Genomic DNA, 16,856 nt, shown 5'->3' on the forward strand with positions numbered 1-16,856 from the left:
TGAATTATAATTAATTAGACTTGAAAAATAGATTTTACCTGTTTATTTTAATATTGTTACATGAATAAATAATTTAAAATCATAAAAACAGCAGTCCATCAGTCCAAAGCACAGGAAAAGTTCAAAAGCTAAAAAACCTTTATTAACATGGCTCTTGTATAAAAAAATAAAAGATAAAAAACCTTTATAGCTTTTTCACTTACTTTTCGAGTGCCTTGCACTGCTGATTTTTTTTTGTATAGCTTTATGAATCCCTTATTCAAAGAGCAAAGACTGATGAATTACCTTTAAATAAATTTATGTGTGATTCTGGTGTTTATTTAATTTATTTACAATGCAGTTTGGTAAGTAATACTTTCTGTCTTTTAGTAGATATATTATATGAGAGACTTGCTTTGTTTACCAAGCAAGTAGATCTAAATGGATTTGCTTTATAAACCTTAAAGTTTAAAAGTTATTTTTTTATTTAATGTTTTAAGTGTTTAGTTACTCCAAAAAACAAGTTACTATAGTAATAGTTACTATACTCCCAAAATCATTCTGCATAAATCTGCAGATTTTGTACAAAATTCTGTAGATTTTTTTCCAGCCAGTGAGCCGACTAGAGTTTCCTTCAAAGACAAAGTTTAGCTGGAATTGAAAAAGAAAAAACTGCTAATGCCAATGTCATTTGCCCCCTTTAAGAAACTATTTAGAAAAAACTAGGTCTGCACAATACTGAAAAAATTGACATTGCGATATTTAGTTTTTGCTGCAATTTATATTGTGATATTACAATTTTACCAAATAGCTTGAATAGCTCTATTTGAAAAGAATTCATTAAATTACACTTCTCGGGAAGATTCTGAAAGATTATAGGGATTATTATTGGGAAGATAGAAGTGAAATATTTTCCATTATAGTATTCAGGTACAGAAATTGAATAATCAATGTAAAATAACACTGTGTATAGTCTTCATTGTATAAATAATTCAATAAATACATCTTATAGAGTTACAAATAGTACAATTTCATGTGCCTGAATACTTTAAACTCTCGTACCCGAATGCTTACACGGTCACAGGCCTTAAAAACACATGCGGATGATAAACTTTCACTTCAATACGGTTAAACTCTTCTGTGACTCCAAAAGCATTCTGTGTTCTGAATTGTGGCTCAAAATTACACTTCCTACGATGCGACTATTGCAGAGGTGCACATTGCGATATTGATGCTGAAATTATATATTGTGCAGCCCTAGAACAAACCCCTGTTGTCCAGCTGGTCAGCACTGAAGCTGCTGAAAGTCGTACCTTGTGTGTATGCAGCGTCGTCAGCACCCATGCTGAGTCTGCGGGGCTCCGCGGCTTTGTCCCGCAGCGGGCAAAGTGGGTCCGGCTGGCTCATCTCTGGCTCTGCATAGTGGTGATCGGCAGGCAGGCTGAGCATATTGTTTGGCTCAAACGTTGGCGACACCACTCCAGGAGACACTGACGGGGGTTTATTGGGCGACACAGTGATTTTAAAGGTGTATTTGGTGTTAGGCTGTGTTACAACCACCCGAGGCGATGTGGCTGTGCCTCCAGCTCCAACGGAAGGACGGGATTTGGGCGGGTGATGGTGGATATACGCAGGGCCCATGCTCATCTGGCTTCCCAAAGCCCGCAGGCCAGCGGGACCCTGCAGCGCGGGATTAGCAGAGATGTAGACTGTAGGTGGATTCCTGCCCCCTCCATCATCCGCAGAGGTGTTTGCAGAAAAGTAGATCTTTGGCTGGGAGCGAGGAGTGTTGGGGACAAGGGCGCAGTCCTCCGACGGAGCGGTAGCAGCAGTGGGTGGAGACGGAGAGATGTAGACGGTGGGCTGGCTGCGGCTAAGGCCCGCACCGCCGATGGAGATGGGTGTGGAAGAGCCGGAGCTCGAAGCCAAAGAGGTGCAGGAGGAGGGGCAGGAAGAAGAGGTGGAGCTGCAGGCAGAGCGTGGGGCAGAGCTGGAGCGCAGGAGCGAGGATGAACCAGAACCCCTCTGGGGAGACTCCAGCTTGATCTCTATCTGGTTCTTGCGCGGGCCTGTGGAGATGTTCTGGATGTTATACTGGCTGAAGGAGGAGCCGGACGAGGGCAGAGGCGATGAGGAGATGGCCTGGGATGCCACAGCGGAGGGGATGGAGGGCGCCTGCGTGTTGGTGGGTGAGCTGATGGGCATGTAGACATGAGAGGTTTGGTGCTGGCTCCAGGAGCTCTGCGGTGCCGCGGGATGAGTGATCTGGTAGATCTGTTGCGCGGGCTGGGATGTGGGGCTGTACTGCGCTCGGCACTGCACCTGCCGGGTCGAGCCTGGCTGTGTCACGTAGGGCCGAATGTAGATGGAGTTGGGACTGTTCAGACCCGACTGAGGCCCTCCGTGAATGTGCAGGGAGGTAGGAGTATTTCGGCCGGTGTTGGGCGCCAGCGTCACCGTGATGGGGTTGAAGCGTGGGGCTGGAGGTGGCGCATGACCTTTGCCCCCAACTTGGTACAGGCCGAGGTGCTGAGGAGGCTGCGGCTTGCGGGTGGACTCCATGCTGAGGCTGGCAGGCGTGTGTGTGGGCACAGAGGGCGTTTCAGGCTGGTAGAACTCAGACAGGGCGGACGGCACATTTAGGGGCCCGTCGCTCACACTGGGGGCGAGAGTCCGGCTGCCATTCATCCCGACTGCATCTCGCTGCACTGCACCATGGGTATTCTGGGAGACGCCAAGGTTGAGCTGGGTCATGTGATTGCGGAGATCTGTCAAACTCTGGCTGCCTTCACTGTACAGGAAACGAGGGCTCACCTTGGTCAGGTACTCGAAGCACGCAGCCAAATTACTCTTGTTCTGAGGAAAAAAGAGAGAGGGGGATCTTTCAGAGTGAGCTTTCAGGGAATATACAAAACTTCTTAAGTTGAATTTAATATCTTTTACTAACTTTTTAATACCTTAAAAAAAATTATACCAGCACCCCTTAGAGCTGCAACTGTAGTGGCATAAATGAAATATCTTTCCATATGGAATAACATAGTGCAGATAACATACATTTAAGTAAAGCATAGGGATTAATCAAGATGTCCCAATGGGCCTTTGTCCATATTTCTTAATAAATGTCAAAAAGTAACAATTGCATAACAATAGCCGATCTTCTAAGAACAGTTTGGCACGGTTAAGTGGCAGGATTCCAAACCCACAGCACCTCAGCTCGCAATGTAGCGGTGGTGATGGGGCATAGCGTCTATCACGCACCTGTTGGCGATGATGCTAGGACTTACTGCTGGCAGTGGTTTGCGTCGGAAGACCAGTCGATGTTGAGGGCAAAGCAGTAGGGGTTGAAGTCGTTGCTGCAGCCATAGAGCAAAGCATTAATATGGGAAGCTGCTCGCTGCGTCCCAGCATCATAGCTTGGTGGCTATTTGACTCCATTCATCCCCACCCAGGTTATATTAATCGTCTTCTTGCAGATGTGGCAATAAGTCTCGCGGCTGTTGCCAACTACAGGCCTAAGCCAGTCTTTAAATCTTGAGTCCTCCAGCCAGAGGTCCGAAAACTTGCACTTCCCAATGTTTTAATTTAATTAATGAACAAATGAGAGTTCTTCTATGGTTGGCAGCAAGCCAGCCGGGTACCCAGTTTGTTTCAGCACACGCACGAACGACCACCACCTCGCATGATATCGCTCAGGTCCTACTCTCAACATATAAATAAATCCATGCAAATTTTAAAATAAAGGCCTGCACAAATTGAAAATTGATCTAAAAAAATTTGGCTCCAAAATTCAATGCCTTGTCAGATGACGCTTGCTACTTTTTAATCCTTTTTATTGGCCTTAATTTTGGCAAATTTTATTTACTACCTTTTACAACCCCGCGGACACCCTGGCTTTGTCCAGGATGCCCCCTCCATTTATTTAGTTGCATTTAACAAGACCATTCACATATTATACACATAGACATCACCTTTTTAAAAAGGACACAGTATATAAACATAGTTAACCTTCAGTATACACTGTATATAGTCCACCCTGTACACAACACCTTCATTTTCTGAATTTGACTGTAATATAATAATGTGCACCTTTTGTAAATCTGCTTTAGAATAATAATTATTGTGAAGTGTTGTACAAATAAACTTGAACTCAATTGAACATAGTTAAATACTAAATGCAGCTAAATGCAGTCTAGTTTAAAAAAATAAAGTTTCATTTTCATTCTGTATGCTTTGACATTTATAAGATATTTAAGTAGCCTTTTGTGAAGTAATAAAATTACTTATTGATTAAGTTACTTTTCAGACAAAGTAATTTAAATGTAAATGTAATGATGTGAATAGTAATATCTTACTTTTTAATCAACCAACACTGCATCTAAGTTTAGATCAGAAAGTTAGATTGATGGTTCTGTAAATTAAAACTGAATATTTTAGGGATACGCTGATATGGCTATTTTGCCAGATACATTTAACCCATCATTTTTTTAAATGTCCTGGGCAAATCTTATATATACACAAATCTTTATATACATTTAGACCGTGATTAGAAAAATAAAATAGGGTTGCATGGTACAATAGAACTGTAATAAGAGCAGTATTTATTATATTTTAGACAGGTACATTATAATGATTTTGCTGATTTGTGTACTAGACCGGCTGGTTCAGGAGTTCACCACTGTGTGGCAGTGTGCTACGCAAAGTGAAAAATCTGACAACATACAGGATATACAGTTGAAGTCAGAATTATTAGCCCCCCTTTGATTTTTTTCTTTTTTTAAATATTTCCCTAATTATGTTTAACAGAGCAAGGAAATTTTCACAGTATGTCTGATAATATTTTTTCTTCAGGAGAAAGTCTTATTTGTTTTATTTCAGCTAGAATAAAAGTCGTTTTTAATTTTTTTAAACCCATTTTAGGGTCAAAATTATTATCCCCTTTAAGCTATATTTTTTCCCGATAGTCTACAGAACAAACCATGGTTATTCAATAACTTGCCTAATTACCCTAACTTGCATAGTTAACCTAATTAACCTAGTTAAGCCTTTTAAATGTCACTTTAAGCTGTATAGAAGTGTCTTGAACAATATCTACTCAAATATTATTTACTGTCATCATGACAAAGATAAAATAAATCCGTCATTAGAGATGAGTTATTAAAACTATTATGTTCAGAAATGTGTTGAGAAAAATCTCTACGTTAAACAGAAATTGGGGAAAAAAATAAACAGGGGGGCTAATAATTCTGACTTCAACTGTATAGCATCAAACAGATAAATATCACTCTATAGCTGCCTAGATTTATAGAAGTAACTAAAAAGAAAAATAACTTTAACTACTATATACTTACATCAATAAATAAGTACAGTATATTTAGTGTTCATATGATATGGCAGAAGAATTCTAGGGCTAATAACCAGTGATATGGGTCAGGTTAGCGACTGGTATGGTGTCTGGTGGTATGGGAAGGTTTAAGAGTAAAGGGTAAAGGTGTAAGAGATGGTCAACTGTGCAATTATAAATGTAATCGCATGCAAATAATTAAAAAATGGAAGTACAATGTATGTACATAATAAGTGAATTGTACCAAATGATCATTTAAATTTAAACGTACATAGAAGTTAAGATAATACTTAAAACAGTACTTAAAATCTAAGCAAAAATCTACTGTTTTACTTCACAGAACTCCATATGAAAGCCAGAAACGTTTGTTGCACCGGCCTATCTAAAGGGTTAATGCTGCCAACTGATGATCAACAGTAAAAACGACAAATTGTACCTTTTATAAACATCGAAAACCACCAACAATCAAGCATGATTATATGGTATCATAGATTTTCAATCAAATAATGTCATTAAAATAAAAGTCAATGAGGCAAAAACAGCCACTAAGGGTTGTAGGTCTGATCAGTACACATTGATAATTCGCCCACCGGACAAAGTGTTTGTGCAAAGCAGTTCTCACCTGTAGGACACACTCACACACCACGTCCTCTGGTACTTCTGGAAACTTTTGCCGCAGGTGGTGCAGAACCTGGTTGTCAATCTGCTGGTTTCCCTGTGCCATTCGTCAAATGCCAAAACCGAACAGACTTGACCACAGCACACACGCTCACACACTATCGTAGCATCGTCTGGAAAAAAGGAGAAAGAAACAAAAAAAACTGGTGTCAATTAAACAGTTTACACAAATAAACAAACAATCCGGTGTGATTTTATTATTATTTTATGACATTGCAACTAGGGTTCCCACAATACTCAATATAACATTGACCTGTTCAGTATGACCTCCACTGTTCAATATGGATATGGATATTGCGTTTTATCAATAATTTTTAAGTTATATTTTGCATTTCCCCATTCAAATTACTTTCTGAACTGCTCTGTGTATCTTACAATGAGCCGCATGTCAGATTGTAAGTGCACTTGGGACCAGAAGCCCAAATCCAGAACTCTGGAGATCTGAGAAGTACCTCACCTGAACAGCTGAATGAACATTATGACATGCAAATTGAGTCTTGTTTCTCCATGGTAAGACTCAGTTATGACCAATAATTATGTCCGCCTGTCTGACTCGAGCAGTAATCAATAGGCTATCCCTTGGAATGTAAACAATGGGGAAATTGTGTGTCTGTTTATAAGTTTCTCATTGTGCTGCATCTTAAAGTAAAAACATCTTATTCCTGCTGTCTGTGCTTATAATATTAATCAAATGAAAGATAATGAAATCACTCTGCTCTCGATTCAATAGATATATAGCTCAGTATAGCTCAGTAAGTGTTCACCTTTATTTTATTTATACAGTGAAGATTGTATAGCCTTATGTGCATAGTTAAGTATCTTATAGTATATGTTAGTTAAGCATAAGATTTAAATAGCTCATATATCCAGTGTTGTGTTTGTATTTATGATTCATTTATGTAGCACCGTGGTCCTGCGAGACACAATATTTCGTTTGCTTTATGTTCACACATGTAGAGGAATGACAATAAAGCTCGACTTGACTTGACTTGATTATATACAGTATGCAGAGCTATATTTGATTATGTTGTTCAGTTTATGTGACTGAAAACTGCTGTTAGGTACATGAAAACCTGAAAAGACCTGTTTATATTGCATTCATTTTGTATTGTTTTTGTTATTTGTTAGCTTTTCCCCTTTTATTTTTATTTGGCAGTGTTTTTTACTGAACTGTAAGAAAGCCATGACCCTAAAACTGAAAACCAAATCATGAAAAGTCTGTATTGTTTCACCCCTAACTGCGACCTTCAGTTCGCAAACAAAGTAAGCTCTTTTCTGAATCCAAACATCCTTTAGGGCAGGCATGTCCAAGCTCGGTCCTGGAGGGCCGGTGTCCTGCAAAGTTTAGTTCCAACCCCAATCAGACACACTTGGGCTAGCTAATCGAGCATTTACTAGGCTTTCTAGAAACATCCGTGCAGGTGTGTTGAGGCAAGTTGGAGCTAAAATCTGCAGGACACCGGCCCTCCAGGACCGAGTTTGGACACCCCTGCTTTAGGGAATTAATAATAAATCTGTCATTTTTTTTTTTGTGTCATTTTTGTCACAGAATACAAACAATAATGTCATGACAGATCATTGAAGTCGCTTCATGATCATGAGGATCGTGATGAGGATGATGATGATGATGATGATATGTACAGTTGAATTTTAAAAGCATTGTTTAATGAAGTGAAGATTTTTCTTTAACACATTTTTAAATGTAAGTTTTAATAACTAATTTTGAATAATTAATGTATTTGCATTTGCCATGATGACAGTACAAGGCACTAGTATTCAGCTTAAAGTACAATTTAAAAGCTTAACAAGGCTAATTAGGTGAGTTATTGGACAACAGTGATTTATCAAAAAAAAATATATATTTTTTTTTCATTAAAGCAAAACATACAATCAACAATTGCATTTAAACTTTTCTTTTGATAAATCAGTTGAATAAACCATGATAAAGCCGAAAAACCCAATAAAAGTCTCATCTGCCCAGACAGCATTTTTAAGTGATTACATGTGCTGTTTCAACATGCAGTTAACACTGCCTTCTAAAGCCTGGAGTAAAGGAGTGGTAAAAACACTGATTGCTTAATGCACTTCATCTACATCTGTATGATTCTGAGGCAGATCATGGGCAAATAAGCCTTGTTGTGTGCATTTAATAAAGCTCAAATACAGAATGAAAGCACTGACACAGCACAATTATAACTGCATAACGTAATGAGCTTTTGGGATTTAAGCTAAGTTTGTAATGTACAAATGTAAAAAAGATTTAAATGGGAGTTATTGAGTAAGGGCTAGATAGCCCTCGAAAGAGATTTAACCCTAACCCTAACCCTAAGTGGTAAGAAAATTTCCCAGAATACACCAGCCGCAACGGCAGCACAGCTGAACCCGAAAGTCAGGAGAATGCACAAATTAGTATTTTTTGTCATTATTATGACTTTTTACGACAAACAAGCACATGTTTTAATATATTCATAACCGCGTTCGTGTTTTCCCGTCATGCTTTAAAAAAAAAAAACCCGCTAAAATAAAAAACGCTAAATTTCACTATCTATAATGCCTAATAATAACTCTTCTATAGTAGTCCCACAACATTCTGACACTGGAATACCCTGTCAGAAAAGTCTAGTGGCTGGAAATGAGCTTTTTACAGTGTCTGCTATAATGTTAATGTTGTTTTCTTGTGTTTATATTGATAAATATAGCCACGGTGTAAATGCACAGTACAGATACAATCTTATTGCCACATTATATCGTCATGCTAACATGATATATGCCTTCAGTGATTTCCTGAAGATAAATACCAAAAAATATCACAACTGGAATAACTACAGCAGTCGTGATCGCCTCATCTCATTTGAAGCAAGAGCTCACGATGACATATGATGACGTGTGCAGGTGCTGTAGTGGTGTCCCAATTCTTAGGGGTACATTTTGAAGGCCAAGGGGGATAAAAATAGAATTGGGATTGGGCCTAAGTCACATTAACTATTTGAAGTTTATTCAAAATTGAAGTCTGGAAGAAAAGCTGAACCGGTTGAATAACATTGCTTATTTAGGCTACATACGGTCATTGATATGAAACCTTTACTAAAGAAAGTTTTTGTGTGTGCAGACAACAAACACGACGTAGCTTTCAGTTATGATGAACACAGTTGCCATAATTATACTTTGTTTATAGATAAGGGTCTATGGTTCTGCATACATTACTTTATCTTGCTGGAGTTTATGGCGGTTTCACTTGAGAAAGCATCAAGGCATCAATTCTGTAGGTCTATTGATGACATTCCTCAATATTCCAAGCAAATCTAATAAATGTTGGAGACATAGTCGCTACATAAACGACCGGATAACGAAATGATTATGAAAAATAACCATAACTCTGTGACATTTCATAAATACCAAACTTATACTTATAGCTTCAATCTTTATTTTGTTTTCATTTACATTCACATCTGGAATAGTTCCTTCGTATGAATAATCCAAACCATTATGTCTGCTGATAGAAAAACTTTGTTGAACAGCGAGAATAATTATTAAATGCTATATAAAGCAAGCTGTTGTTGCAGCTAAATAAAACCTAGTGTACTTGTTGTATTCAAATAAATAAAACCACTTTGATCAAGTTCTCCTCAATAAACTTTCACTATGCTCATTACTATTCAGGCTGTAATAGTAAATCGATGCATCCCTTTTTTCAGATAGTGGAGTTTAGCTCACACCAGCTCCAACTCACTCTTGTTTAAATTTTCTATTAGTCTTGAACAGCTTGATTAGTTGCTTCAGGTGTGTTTGCGTAACATTAGAGTAAAACTGAGTAGACATGGGCTGGTATAAGATTCGGTATAAGAAGCACAGCATGCGTGGATGAAGGTGCAGAAGTGATTTGTTTTTCAAATGTTTGTTGAATCGTGCGCTGACCAGTAGCTTTTGATGTGGATAGTCCTTTGCTGCTTGAGATTGTTGTACTAAATAAATAAATAAAATAGGGCGACGCGGTGGCGCAGTAGGTAGTGCTGTCGCCTCACAGCAAGAAGGTCGCTGGTTCAAGCCTCGGCTGGGTCAGTTGGCGTTTCTGTGTGGAGTTTGCATGTTCTCCCCGCGTTCGCGTGGGTTTCCTCCGGTTGCTCCGATTTCCCCCACAAGTCCAAAGACATGCTGTATAGGTGAATTGGGTAAGCTAAAACTGTCTATATTGTAAGTGTGTGAATGAGAGTATATGAGTGTTTCCCAGTGATGCGTTGCAGCTGAAAGGGCATCCGCTGCATAAAACATATGCTGGATAAGTTGGCGGTTCATTCCGACCTCAGATGAATAAAGGGACTAAGCCGAAAAGAAAATGAATGAATGAATATACAAAATATAAAAATAAAACGTCTTTGACAACACGTTGAAAATAATAATCTTAAATAAATAAATAACTTTTCCAAAACAGTTGTAAACCTTGAAACTCGCCTCATCGTTTCATGCCCAAAACTGAGCTGAGCTGCGGCCCTCCAGGAATACAATTTGAGACCTATGGCCTAAATGTTGGCAAAAGCAGTTTCAGAATGATGAGTTTCTGTCGTGAAGATATATGAGTGGGCATCACATTAGTTTTACTCCAGATCTTGACAGCAGTATCTCCACTGAATCTCATCCCTTTAAAACAGAGACCACTGTATCATTACTTTCTCACGGGCATAGTAACACTTGTCCCAGTGTTACAGCTGAATATACACTAGATGGCGCTATGGAGTCGTCTAGTCATCACTGCCTATTCAACAAGGTATACAGCAGAATCCGGTTTATTTGAGTATTTATGAATAAAAAAAAAAACTGCAATGCAAACATTACCCACCAAGTGCATTAAATCTGCACAGTTCGCAGTAGAGGAGAGAAAGAGACGAACTGCAGGACATGCTGAGTCTTCAGCATTTCAACACAAACATTTTCAAGACTACAGAAACTCAAAGCTCTTCAGGGCAACCCATGGGGGGGAAATTCAGATAAATTAAAGGATTTTGTAATGTACTGGTGAATTGTACAGTAGAATCTACTTCAAATGACAGTAATATGCTAATATTATTTATGCTGAATAATACAGTTTCTTTTTCCGCACCTTAATTTTAAGGGATTCTCTGTTGAGCAGCACTTCTCTAAAAATAAAATGTAGATACATATTTTTTTATATACATTTCATTGATCTTTGAATTGAAAAAAATCACTAAAATGTAAAACTAATTTATTAACAAATAAGTAAATGCATTTAAAAAGGACAAATATAACATTTCATTGGGCCATAAAATAGTTTAGGTTAATCAGCTCTACATTTGCACTTGACATATGAATAAATGCTTCATTATATAAGCAATTCTGCAGTGTGCATGAATGAATAAGTATTTAAACACAGCTTCCACTTTAAAGAGAAGATTCCACTTTAAAAGAAAGCTTTAAAAAAAAAAAAAAAAACCTCAGTTTGCAGAAGAAAACTGCTCCTGCTCCTGACCAGGTTAGGTTCATAGAGTAAGTTACCACAGTAACTGACCTGAGCATGATTTACCTCGCTTGTATAAACAGGCTTGACTTACTCTGCTTTGCCAGGTTTGACATACCTTGCATTCTAAAGTGAAAAACCCAGAGTTTACTTCATTTTAGGGATAACATCAGCTGAAAGCCCTCCCTCTCAGCTTCAGGCTTCTCTCTATTCCTCAGTAAATTTGTCTCAAACAGTTTTGTGAACAGATAAAATAATAATAATAAAACTCTTGGATAAAAACTTCACTGCTTTTTAGGAACTGTTAGTGGTGAGATAAAAAGTTTTGTGAATATGAGCCTAATTATTATTCTATTGTGTTTGTGCTTGTGTTTTGATCAGTTGTTCATAAATCCAAATGTTGATCAATTTTAAAGCTAGAATTGTTCAATTTTACTGGAATAAAATATTCTGGTGTTACTTATTAGAATATGTGTGAAATGTTTGTAAACTTGTACAATGCCCAGAGACACGGTTCAACCACCACATGCTCACATTATCATTATTATTATAATAGGAAAACACTGGATAACATTACATGTCATTTTATACAATTAAAGACACCTTTGGCAAATAAAAAAAATTATTATAGGTTAACAAAGGTGAAAACATTAGAAAGTTTACTCAAACTGTGGGAGGAACGCAAAGTTCCTCTTTGTTTTAAGTCACTTTCAGGTTCCTTTAGAGATAATTCACAGCTGTAGATAACGTTGCTTGTTTTTTGTTTTGTTCTGTTTGTTCTTCATTATCTGTACACAGATAAAATATCACTTAAATAGAGTAGTGCTGACTTGAGGGGTCAGCAGTAGGAATAGATGATATTTTATTGTTCATTATACCGGTAAAGATTTTGCCCACAATAAAAAAGAATGACGATTAAACCTGCAATCGGTCTGTTAGTGATGTATTACAGTAGCAAATCATGTGCAATACAGTTTATGATTGTTTATGAACAGATTTACTGATGTAAACTTGCTTTGAACTCACTTCATGACATGTCGAGTATTTGAAATCCCTCCTTTTTGTGATCAGACACAATTTCTTATTACAGAATGTGGAAGAAAACATACTATTTTATACTATTCAACACTGTGGTATAGAATTGAATGATATATCGACATAAAAATCCCATTTGGAATTTAGCAAAAGCTGTCTTGAACATCATGTGAGTAAAGTACGGCGATATGATCAGTGCTATATTTCCTCCGAAGGCCAGAGGGCACTCTCTCGCACGAGTCACACAGAAACAAATATGCCCTGAAGAAAACCAGGAAATAACGTAGGATAAATAAGATATAACTGCTTTCATTTGATGCAACTAAATTAATAAATACATGACCACAATATGGTTTATCCGAGTCTGTCTTCTTATAATTTATCTGATAATAAAGTATGCAATGGTGCAAAGCATTTGTCACACATACATAAGCAGTTTTTATTTCACTTGACTTTCCAGAGCTCAACACTAAAGACTGATTTATACTACTGAATCAAGCGCACACGTAAGCTCCGGCGCACGATTGCATAGCCATCGCCGTGGCTGAAGCAGATGCTGACATGCACCTTTTAAACAATTTAACTACACGTCGCAATGATGCATAGCGCAAGTTCTGTGATTGGTCGGTTTGGTAGCGATGACAAGTGTGGGTGGGACTAAGAGCCACGCGGCCGCGTTGGAGTGAGTGTTTACAAGTGTCGAGTGCCGTGAAAGAGTTCCAGATGGAGATGTTTTGTGTTTACCCTATGTTTAATGTTGTTACACGTCCATCGGTTCTAGCTTCTGAATGAGCGAGTTTTAACTATTTGTACAGTAAGGTAGCGTTCAGAAAAAACAAAACACCCACAAAAAAACTCGACTCACGTCGGCGCCAATAGCCTAGTGGTTAAGTGCGCTGACATATAGCACCATAGTGCTCACGGTGACCCGAGTTCGAGTCCCGGCTCGAGGTCCTTTGCCGACCTTTCCCCTCTCTCTGCTCCTAATACTTTCCTGTCAATAATCTTTACTATCCTATCCAAATTAAAGGTGAAAAAACCCTAAAAAAATAGATAATAAAAAAAACTTGACACAGAGGAACATAAAAACGTACTGCCAGCTAGTGTTTCAGAAGTGTTATTGCAGAGCAACACAAACGTATAAAAGTACAAAAGTATAAATGCACGACTATGTGCAAGGCATGCGCTGTGGGTCAGGGTGATCACTCGATACAGAAGTATAAATCTAAGATGTCTAATTAAGAATTTACCAAACGTTTCTCTAGCCACATCAAAAATAAAATAAATTCTTTTTAGCTGAGAAATTTAAATAATGTGTCAAAACAAGCTTAATATAGCTGTACACATGCACTTTGTATTCAACAAAACTTTTCTTTTAAAAAATTTACAAAAAAAAAAAGCATTATTGCCATGCATCTAAAACTTTGTTCAGTTAACTATACATAAATGGAGAGTTAATCTCATATTAAAGCAAAGGATGATAATTAAACCACATTAACAAAAATAACTATGCAAAAGAAAGCAGGTGAAAAACATTCTGTGCGCCATCATGAAAGGATGATCACGTGCACAGTTAACGTTAGGCCCATTAATAATCTGTTCAAAGAAAGGTTAAAGTGAAAGCAGCTACCGCTACTGCTTACAAAAAGACACTTTAAAAAAATCTCGAGCTCTTGAAAGCAGCAGGATGGCTGTGTGAGCAACGCATTGTCTTGTTTCAAAGAGAACCGATCGCAACAGTTACAATTGCAGAAACGGATGCTCTGCGCAAAGAAATGTGAACGCGCACGCTTTTAAACAATCGCTTGCATCACATCATCTGTGCACGCGACACTGAAGCCCTCGTCACTGAACGAGGATAGTCTCACTGTGCACGTGATCATCCTCACATTCGTTATTCACCGGTTTCTTTTGCTCACGCAAACACAGTCATTTTTGTCATTTCTCACGCTGGCCCCAGGCCATCCTTACTGCTGAACTATGCTTTTTAAGAAAACTACAATTTAAAAATGATTTTCAACCAGCTGGAGGTTGAAAATCAAGTAGGAGTGGCAGTCTAACACACCACGACTGTAAACTACCTGCATTTGGCAGGTTGGCAGGTGTTGATGTCAAGTTCTGGTTATAAAACATAATTTGTGTAGTATTTAGAGCTGAAACGTCGCACACTCTAGTCTAGAGCCGTCATCAAGAGGCTTATTTTACAACTTGTAAAAAGGGGCAAAACACGTTTCACTTGCTTGACCTGAGGTATCACAATCTGTGCTACAAGCAAGTTGCTGACTGAACAAGAATACCAGAATGTGCTCTTTAAAGAATAAATAAAGACGTGTGGAGAGGATCAAAATAAAAAGTGCTCCTTAAAAACATATTTATGGAGGTTTCAATATTTTTTTGTCAAATCATCGATAATTCATCATCACACTGGTAGTATGACTCCACGTTATTTGTTTAAGGTCATCAATTTAATGTTTTAACTCATTAAAACCAGCAGAGATGATCATCTGTGTGCTCTTTCCCACCGCCATCTCCACTTCAGTGCACCATCATCTCTGCTGGTTTTCAGCAGTTCAATCGTATTATTAAATTCATGAGAGTAAATCTGGCTGCACAATATATCGTTTCAGCATTGATAATGCAATGTGCAATAGTCACATCTCAGGAACTGCAATGTTAAGTTTATATGTTGGGATTAAAGCTTACCAGGAGCCTCAGCTCAGAACACGGAGTCACTGAAGAGTTTAACCATATTGAAAGTAGGCTTGTGCCGGTATTCGGTAATGTGATAAATCACGGTAATGAATCACTTCAAATACCGTGAAAAATAATAGATCCGAATTTATATTCTTAGAACGCGCCTTAGCTTATTTTCCATCAACCGCTTGAAGAAACACTGCGTATATGCTGCGCAGAACTGATGCGCACTCTGATGTAAACAATCCCCACATGTAAAAGCCCTGTGTGCACACAGTGCGCGTCGCCGCTGCCACCGCACTATAATCCTCACACGAAGAAGAAGCATGGCGGAAGGAGGAACGCTGCCGACAATTTATCCCCCTTCAAAAAAAAAAGTCAGAGGTTTGGAAATATTTTGGGTTCCAAAAAAATGCAGAGGGATTGCTGATCGAAGACGGTTTCCCTTTGCACATTTACTTTGATATAATTGCTCAAGTTTACTTTTATATTGTGTATTGTTTTATTTATATTTATTTGTATTTAAATGTTTGAAGTACTTTTAGTTAATTAAAAAGTTATTAAAGTTACTAAGTTGACGAAACTGAAGTTTTTTGTGTTTTTTTACCTGTTTCTCTAGTAAAATTACAATATCGTGATAATACCGTATACCGTGATAAAAGCTCAATCAATTAATCGCAGCATGAAAATGTGATACCGGCACATGCCTAATTGAAAGTTTATCAGTCGCATGTGTTTTTAAGACCAGTGACTGTGTGAGCATTTAGGTACTAGAGTTTAAAGTATTCAGGCACATGAAATTGTACTATTTGAAACTCTATTAAAGATGTAATTATTGAATTATTTATACAATGAAGACTATACACAGTGTTATTTTACATTTGATTATCCAATTTCTGAACATGAATACTGTGATTTAACATATTTCACTTTCTTCCAAACTATGATCCAGAATAATCCCCAGAATCATCCCAAACAGTCCTATAATAAGCATAGTAGTGTATCCACATTCACACTGACAGCTTTTAAATAACTTGCAATGTGTGTATCCGCTTCCAGCTTTGACAGGGATATATGGAGTATGGATTACAGCCCGGTATAAACAATAATGACAAAAACATCATAAATTGTAAAATCTAACAATCATGTATCTTTGGTATTGTCCAATCCTATGCAATGCTGTCTGTCAGGAAGATTCTAGTGATGTGTATCGCAATATAGGGGTTACTATGATTTGTATTGTCATACTGTAAACCTTGTGATTTATTTAAAGAAAGAGATCTCATATTAGAAAAACTTTTTTTGACAAGTGAAACAATAGCAAAACTTTGTTTTACAGTTATACTTCAATACTTAAATCAAGGCAAAACAGTTAAAGAAATAATAAAAGGTTTTTGTGCGTTTTAAGGTTCATTCACAAAACATGTCAGCGGCAACGCATCACAGAAGACAACTGGCAATTACATCACTTTTCCGGTGTTGCGTAAATGCGATTAGCTATCATCTGCTCGAGGGTATTTGCATGGCGCTATCTAACTGGCTGACACCTGTGTGACAATTTAAACTTCACTCAAAGTTTCACTTCTATCATCCCAATAATGATCTAATACCTCAGTTTGTCAAGGGGGAATTAATGAAATGTTCCTGAATGAAAGGGAA

General features: G+C 37.8%; 1 protein-coding gene across 2 annotated transcripts in view; it reads right to left on the bottom strand.

The window, feature by feature from the left end:
• Window positions 1-16,856, bottom strand: part of tab2 (TGF-beta activated kinase 1 (MAP3K7) binding protein 2) — a 30,164-nt gene that overhangs the window by 9,433 nt on the left and 3,875 nt on the right. For both annotated transcript variants that reach the window (XM_056481128.1, XM_056481127.1), the window contains exons 2-3: window positions 5,943-6,111; window positions 1,293-2,835 (exon numbers count right to left, since the gene is read on the bottom strand). In XM_056481128.1, coding sequence (XP_056337103.1) covers window positions 1,293-2,835; window positions 5,943-6,044 — 1,645 coding nt within the window. In that variant the 5' untranslated portion in view covers window positions 6,045-6,111. The remainder of the gene's footprint in view (window positions 1-1,292; window positions 2,836-5,942; window positions 6,112-16,856) is intronic.

The sequence above is a fragment of the Danio aesculapii genome, chromosome 20 (genome assembly GCF_903798145.1).
Source record: "Danio aesculapii chromosome 20, fDanAes4.1, whole genome shotgun sequence".
NCBI lineage: Eukaryota > Metazoa > Chordata > Actinopteri > Cypriniformes > Danionidae > Danio > Danio aesculapii.